At 41.2% G+C, this 8,602-nt stretch overlaps 1 protein-coding gene across 5 annotated transcripts in view; it reads left to right on the forward strand.

Moving 5' to 3' along the window:
* CAB39 (calcium binding protein 39) overlaps positions 1-8,099 on the forward strand; it is an 83,506-nt gene extending 75,407 nt beyond the window's left edge. For all 5 annotated transcript variants that reach the window (XM_070620139.1, XM_070620137.1, XM_070620140.1 and 2 more), the window contains 3 exons: positions 911-976; positions 4,732-4,875; positions 5,516-8,099. In XM_070620139.1, the coding sequence (XP_070476240.1) occupies positions 911-976; positions 4,732-4,875; positions 5,516-5,704 (399 nt within the window). In that variant the 3' untranslated portion in view covers positions 5,705-8,099. The remainder of the gene's footprint in view (positions 1-910; positions 977-4,731; positions 4,876-5,515) is intronic.
* Positions 8,100-8,602: the final 503 nt, after the last annotated feature.

Here is an 8,602-nt window from a genome sequence, read left to right on the forward strand (position 1 = left end):
ACCTGTTCAAAGTTAAAACAAAACGTATATATGTCTATCTGTATTTATATATGTAAATCTTAAAGCTAACCAGCCTTCTCTCCTAACTTCTCGAAAGTGTGACCTTGGCCTCTGTGCGTCCTCATTTCCATTTCCTGCTTCACTGCTGTAATCCAGCTTCTTCTACCCCTTAAATCCCAGTGACAGGGTTCTTGGCGGTGAGCACCGTTTCGTACATCTAGTGCGCCTTGTCAGTTCTTACATCGGTAGCATTTTGCATTCTCCAGGTCTTCATTTGTGTGTTCTTCCCTTTTTATCCCCAAAGAATTTCTTTTCTCCTCCCCATTTCTAAATGGTATTCCTCCCATTACTCAAGTTTGAACCCAAGTCGTACCTTCTCTAGGGCATCTACCTATTTAACACAGCGCTGAATTTCGCCTCTGTTCTATTTTAATTACTTTCTCTCCTTGCTTGATGCATTGAAAGAGCAGGTAACTTTTCTCTTTGTGGTTGTGTTTTGGACTAGTTTAGTTCTTGTCTGTAAATACGAATTTTTTCATTTAACACCAAGAAATGAGAGCTGACTCAGTGAGAAAACAGTGAGGGGAGGGGAGTGATAGTTTGTGCATATGGAGTTTGGGTAATGGAAGAGGAGCAGATTTAAGCTCTCTGTGGGCCTGGCTAGCCCTGGGAGGGGATTGGTCCCAGGAGCCGTCTTCATGGAGGTAGTCAGCGTGCATCCCCCTGGGGGTCTCTGAGCACATCGGAGGAAGGCGTGAAACAGACCGGCGGAAGGCGTGAAACAGACGGGAGGAGGTGAGCTTGGGCACCGGTTGGACTTTGCAATGTTAGAAGTTTGTACTCAGCCTTTATGATGTGATCTACCAATCTTTAAAAAAAAATAATCCTAACATGTTTTCTTATCTCTTAGTTCTTCAGTGAATATGAGAAGTTGCTTCATTCGGAAAATTATGTGACAAAAAGGCAGTCACTCAAGGTATGATGGATCGTTTATTTTATGTGGTTTATTTCTCTTCACCCTATGTTTGAATTTTGGGTTTGGGGAAAGGGAGATATGCTGGTATGGTTCTTAGACCTTTGGGGGAGAATACATTTGTCCGTGGTCAAGATTTCTCTGGAAAGGAACAGGGTTCAGCAGTGGTCCACAGGGCCACTACCCACCTCTTTGTAAGTTAGAGTTACCAAAATGGGGGACACAGCATTTTGAAGAGGACTTTCTCTCTCAGCAGTGCAGTGTTTTAGATTTTGAAGTGTATTTTTAAACTTAGAATCCTATCAACTAGATAAAGGCAGTGCAGTTGTGCACTCCCCAGATGCTGCCTGAATGGCACAGGCTTGCCGTGGGGAAGGGGGTGGGAGATGGGTGCGGGTGATGAAACTGGGGACCATAGACGGGTTCGGTTGCTTCGTATCACAAGAGGATATGGACAGTTCCATTGGAAACTTAAATTTAAGACTTAAGACTCTAGAATAGTGGTTGGCAAACTACAGCCCATGGGCCAAATCTAGCCCACTGCCTATTTTTATACATAAAGGGTTTGGGTTTTTTTTCTGTATATATAAAGTGTTATTGGAACACAGACATATTCATTTATTTATGTATTATCTATGGCAGTTTCAGGCCACAACAGCAGATTTGAATGGTTGCCCTAGAGACAGTATGGCCTGCCAAGTCTAAAATATTTACTCTCTATCCCTTTACAGAAAGTATGCTGACTCCTCCTCTAGAAAATTCTTAGTTAATCAATGCGTACCCCTCATTGTGTCAGTAAGTGGTCCTGACGGGAATTATAGATGGAATCAGAAAGGATTTTGAAAAAAAATCATAATTCCATTTATATTTTTTGCCAGGTCCACTTTAAATTCTATTCTGCCCAGAGTTCTTCCCCTCAGAGGTGTCTGAATCCATTTGGATCAAGACTCCATTCCTACTTCCCTCCTACCTGGGGCCATCACCCTAGAAGACCTTATCTTTCTATGGAAATTGACTAAAGGACATCAGCAGCATCTGTTAACTTGTGTCCTTTGATAAGAACACTCTCTACCATCTGAATTTCCAAAAGAATCCTTTCCTTCTGGCCAGTTACTTCCTTCTTTCCTCTTAAAGCTGTAACTCCCACAGTCGGGGCTAATAATAGCCACAACCGGAAATGCGTCATTACTGAAATAGTCCAGTGAGGTTGGGGTGCTTTCCACTCATTGCTATTGCTTGGGCCTAGCCTCCCAGCCACCCCCAGTCCAGTGTCGGGGATCCTTAATCTATTCCCCATCTCCAGGTCTTCTGGCTAGATGACCGCTGGTGAGTCTAATGGCTGATAAGAGCAATCTTTTCAGTTTCGGGGGTGGATGCAATCCTTCTGGCAGCTGTTTAAGGAATTTTTCCTCTCGGTACGTCAGTGTAATATAGTGTAGGCTCCCCTGTGATCCTCAAAGTGAAGTAGACATATGCCAGGATCTTCTTTTATCCAAGGGCCAAGACGTCCGGCGCTCCCCAGCAGTCACACAGAGCAGCTGGGAGGAGTCATTGTCTTCTAAGGCCAAGGAGGCCAGACGGGATTGCCTGCAATAGTAGCTTCCAGGGCTAGGACAGCCTCACAGGGGAGAAAATGTTTTTTTATTGGCAAATCAGTAGACTTTGACCATATTCTGAATGCTTGGGCTGTTTAGATAAGGAGAAAGGCTTTCGAGACCTTTCTGCCACTTCAGAATCACCAGCCTGAGAAGGAACCTTGAGGCGGCCATGTGTGAGACCTTGGTGGGGGGCATGAGCACGTCGCCCACTCAGCCGCTCCCTGTAGCTCCTAACACCTGGGGAGCACACGGAGCGGCTGGGAGGCCCCGTGGTGCTTTAAAATGGATTTTAGTTAGTACTTTCTTTTCCGCAGCTGTGTGGGCATTTATTTATTCCTATATTTATTTTACTGACAAATTTGTATTCCCTGTGCAAGACTTCCAATTTTTTATTTTTATGTCAAAAGAAATGTAAAGAATTATCGGTCGTCCTCCTCCAGACAACCAAATTGAAATGAGCCGTTTTCAGTATTTCTTTGGTTTCTGTGACAGAAAATGAACACAAATAAACCCATAAAACTTCACATACTTAATACTAACTTTCGAGGCTTCAACAGAGTAAATGCTGGTCGGTCCTTACCTTGAAAGTTACAGATTTTGTGATTCTGATTGCTGTGAAGCCTCTCTGCTTTTGAGTTCTTCCTATAAATTCTTTATAAACCCTAACTAGAATAGATTTGTTTTCCTGCACACCCGGTTGTTTTTTATTTAGTTTGATGACATGTTACTTACCTAGAGATGAGTTATCTGGAAAGTTCAGGGATCTGGAACATAGCCAGGAACCCAGAAGGGAATTAGCAGAAGCAATTAAACGATGGCAAAGTAGCTCTGTGTGCACATTTCCCTTCCCTTAGAGCCCACTCCGGGCCTCTCTCTAGACTCAGGTCTAACCTGCTTCACATGATTCACGCTTCACTTCTCACTACACTCTCATGAGAGGTAGGTACTGTTTATACACTCCCATTGTACGGACGATGAACCTGAAGCACAGAGAAGTTCAGTAATGTGCTCAAGGTTACATAGCTCACAAGGAGTGGAGAGCCAGCATTCAAAGACCGGCAGGGGGTGCCAGGCCAGGCTCTGCCCCGCTGTGCTGCTGCCTCCGTTCACAAGGACCACAGCCTGGCTCCTCCCCGCTGCATGTTACACCGCCTACATGCTCAACCTCCACTCGAAGCTGGCACACTGGCAACAGGAAGAGGGGACTGCTGGTTTCAGAAAAAGAAAAATCTAGAACAAGCAGTGGCGGTTTAAAAATTAAGGGCTGATATGGCATAATCAGCTCTTGTAGAACTCAGTAAGCCCTGAAGGCACAGACATTTTTTTTAATTAACATCATTAACGAGGAGGAGTCACTAAGAAAAACTTGGAGTATCTTCAGGATACTTTGCTTAAGAAGGAACAGAAAAGTATTTGTTTTTATAAACCTTTCTGAATCAAATATAATAAAATGATAAGTTTGGCATGTTCAGGGGTAAGTGTATAGAAAACTTTGGACATGAAACCCTTTGTCCTGTGAAGTTCAGATAAATCAAAAAAATATTAACACTTTTTACTTAAGCTAAAGTTTGTAGTTAGTTAAACAAGAATTATCAATAACTTCTCTTCTGACTATTTTCTTGGATAGTTTCTTTTTAGTGAGATAACATAAATGCATATGTTAAGAGTAGGCTCTGACAGGGGCTGGCCCTGTGGCTGTGTGGTTATAGTTCCACACGCTCAGCTTCGGTGGCCCAGGTTCAGATCCTGGGCATGGACCTAGTCCACTCATCAGCCATGCTGTGGAGGCATCCCACACACAGAGTGGAGGAAGATTGGCTCAGATGTTAGCTCAGGGTGAATCTTCCTCACACACACACCAAAAGTAGGCTCTGACAGTCTCAGATTCTGGGCCAGGTGTGCTTTGAATGTCCTCTTCAGAGAGCAGTGCCGACTCACCATCGGCTTAAACCCCAAAGGGAAGGTGGGTGTTCAAGTGGCAGAGAGTGGGCACTCAGTAGTCTTTAGGTCATAATTCAGTTTAGTCCACCTGTCTTTTGAGTGCCTACCAGTATTCTGTGCTTAATAATGATAATTATGAAATGAATTATTTTGTAAATCTTGGTTTTTACTTCAAATCTTAATGATAGTTTAAGAGTAATTGTTTAAATGTCTTCTCAGCTTCTCGGTGAACTACTATTAGACAGACACAACTTCACAATTATGACAAAATACATCAGTAAACCTGAGAACCTCAAATTAATGATGAACCTTCTGCGAGACAAAAGTCGTAACATCCAGTTTGAGGCCTTTCATGTTTTTAAGGTATAGTACTAAAATCATAGACAGTATTTCCCTCTGGAGTTGTTAGTCTCATTTCATTTACAAATTACTGAAATATTACTAGCCTCATTTTGGTAATCTAAGTGATACAGTTCAGTTAATTTTCATATTTGTGTGGTACAACATTTAAACAGAAAAATAGACCCAGAAACAGTGTGTACCACTTGGATTTGGGAACAAGAAACGTTTGTTTATAGAGGAGTGTTATTTATCTTTGGTGTGGAAGATTATTAATCACAAAGTAAAGGGTAATTCATTTCTTAATGCTTTCCATGGAGGTTTTTATTCTTAAAATGCATTCTGACCTTCTGCGCCCAGAAATAATTTCTGCCCATTTTTATCCTAAAATCAAAGTCTATATGTACGTATAATACCGACTACTAAGTTTCAGAGCATGAATGAATGTGTCAATCCTCTTTGTGCTAAAATATGCAATTCTTTTTTTTTTTTTTTCCAAATTGTAAAATAAGGTCTTCTAAAGCAAAAACCTCTGGAGTAATTGTCCTGGCCTCACCACAGGCCCGGGGGCACGGATTGTGCACTGCGCATGCCCTGCTCGCTGCAGCGCACGTGGCTTGGTGTCGGTCTTCCCTGTGACTGATGTTGATTTCTCTCCGCGCAGGTGTTTGTGGCCAATCCCAACAAGACGCAGCCCATCCTCGACATCCTCCTCAAGAACCAGACCAAACTCATAGAGTTCCTCAGCAAGTTTCAGAATGACAGGACCGAGGACGAACAGTTTAACGATGAGAAGACCTATTTAGTTAAACAGATCAGGGATTTGAAGAGACCAGCTCAGCAAGAAGCCTAATTTCCAATAAACATCTAAAATATTAAATCCAAATTCAGCATTTGCTGTTAGCTATTCAGCATCAGGCACTCTTATCGATTCATGAGGAACATTACTGCTAATCTGCTGTTAAGTGAACGGTTTTTCATTTTACCTTTTTTGTTTATTTTAGTCCAAGTTGGAGAACGTAGCTGCTGCTTTCTTGCACACTAGAGCACACGTGGACTTTCTCTTGATCTTTGTGTCATTTCAGAATTCAAAGACTCCGTTGGCCGTAGGAGTTCTGAGCACGGCTGGGTTCATGAAGGCAAACGCAAGGATGGCAGTGGTTTAGGGAAGGAGGGCCTTGGTGTTGTCAGATGACACCCACGTGTTTGCGTTTATCTCTGTTAAAGGTCTGAGCGAAGATCCTTGGTAAGATGGTTGCCTTCACTAAAGGAAGATTGTGCAGAGCTTTGTTTGAAATCCGAGGGGAACTGTATCCAAGATGTGAGCTTTTGGGGCGGATAAAGTTGACATGCGAATAAATCGATACTGAAACTTAGCAACTTCTCAAAAGTGTGAAGCTTCATAAGGTCATAAGGAAAATGTATATATGCTTTTCACGGCTTTCTAGAATTTTTTGACATTTGATTTTCTTGAGACTTGTAAACCTGGATATGTCAAAGGGTATTTGTTAATTTTACTTTTTGAAGGTATTTTAAAACAGTAGAGCTAGCAGCAACACTTCGCATTTCATTTCAACGATGCTTACAGGTTTCTTTTGTATATAATTCTTAGAGTGCTCATTTCTTTTAAATGATTTAATTTGTACAGCAGAGGAATGTTATTGTATTAGTATGTAACTATTACCTAATATTGAGTTTTTGCAAAAAATGAATGCTCATATGTAATTGAAATACTTCAGATCACATGAAAATGCTGATTTAACGTTTAAGTATCACAGCATTAAAAGAAAAAAAAGTAAACCAATCCTTTGTATTCAGTTATCTGCTGGGGTGCCATCAATAGGCTAAGATACAGACCTGGAAATCAATCAGCTACACTCTCCTGCGTAATATTGGCCTTATTCCTTTAAAATGAGTCAGGAGTTCGCCAGCTCTATGGATGATACCGATTATGCTAAATTAATGCTGATTCTTTGTGTGTGTGGGAACCTCTGTAGAGCACCTTTTCTTTCTTAGAGTAAGTAACCCAGTACAATAGTTGTGAGACTGAATAATTAAAACTTTGGCTTCTCTTAGGAAAAGAAGAGTTTCTAGTCATAGGTGTCCTATGGGGAAATTTATTTTTTTTAATGTCCTGTTCCATAATGCTGCAAATTATCAGTATTTATAAAGTAACTGATTTTGCACCACTCTTTTGTTACTGTGACCACAGCAGAACAACGTCTCCTAGAATCTATGTGTCAAGTTCTTAGAATGGTGTCTGTTCATCTTAGTGATGCGAAGATCACAACTAACAACTTACAAATCCAAGTTTGCCAGTTCGAGTTCAGCATGGCTGTAGCTGATTAAGAAATTTATATAATTATCCTTTGCTAGCCTCTCTTACTAACTGAATTATGCATCAGCCAGCAAAACGAGACTCCCAAGTAAGGTTTCAGCAGGTTTTAAGACCTCCTTCTAGGAACACCAGTTAGAAAATAGCTCCCAAACATCTAGATGTATTTCATTCTCTTTAATTAAGATGACAGTCTACATTATAATTGGTTTTCCTGAGGCTGTCTTTACCAAAATCTGAGTAAAATAATTCATGTTTTTCTATTGGAAGTAGGGAAAGTGATCCAAGCTCCTTTGAAATGCAAACATCCAGTGTTTAGGAAGGCAGACGTGGCCGTGATGAAACGCTCTGGGTCTTGCCGTCTAGCGCTGTGATCTGGATGTGGTGTGAGCACATCAGTTACACCGAGCGGAAGAGAGGTTTCCGTGCCAAGCTGGGTCTTAGAACTTGAAACAACAGAACAGCTTCCATGCTGGCAGTGCCATCAGCACTAGAGGCCTTTGTGTGGGGAACACTCAGGGGGTGCAGCGTGTCAAAGAAAACATCGGTGTGTTACTAGCACATTGGAATCTGGAGAAAGTTAAGACTTTTTTTTGGTTACTTTGTTTTTAAACAAAAATGTGAAAACATTCAAAGTTGAAAAGTTGCATTTGAAGTTATGATCATTTAATATATTCATATTACCAAAACTATTATACTGGAAGTGGTTTCTTTTTGTGTTATAAAGGTTTAATTTTACATAAGTCAGTTACTCAATGTGATTTTTAACCCTTAAAAAAAAAAAAAGATGAGATGTATACACTTGTTAACAATGCCATGAAAGCATTTCCTTTCTCCCGAGGAAAAGTAAATTTCTTATCAGAATATCTGGCTGGCCCTGTAATTTAAATTAAAATAAAACTTTGGAGAAACAGCATGGTCCATTTTTATGACGTCTTATGGCTAGTTGCATTTCTGTCACTATGAACAGCGCCATCAGGAGATACACCAGCACAAATTTTGTCACAAACTGTAACTGGAGACAGTTAACATACATGCCTCTCTTAAGTCTTTTTTCCTGTTCAGAGTTTTTTTCTTGGTGTCAAAAGTGCAATTTCCCTCTGCTTTGGCGGCCCAGAGTTTGCTGGTTTGGATCCTGGGCGTGGACCTACACATCGCTCATCAAACCATGCTGTGGTGGTATCCCACATAGCAGAACTAGAATGACCTACAACTAGTATGTACAACTATCTGCTGGGGCTTTGGGGAGGAAAAAAAGAGGCAGATTGGCAACAGATGTTAGCTCAGGGCCAATCTTCCTCACCAAAAAAAAAACGTGCAATTTTCACTTAGCTTGTGGGACTCATAGCTCCCTCACCCTGCCTTGTTTCACAGCTAAGTAGTAGTATGCCTTTTAACAGCATCACTTTTTAGGCC

Source organism: Equus przewalskii, chromosome 5 (assembly GCF_037783145.1).
Source record: "Equus przewalskii isolate Varuska chromosome 5, EquPr2, whole genome shotgun sequence".
In the NCBI taxonomy this organism is placed as follows: Eukaryota; Metazoa; Chordata; class Mammalia; order Perissodactyla; family Equidae; genus Equus; species Equus przewalskii.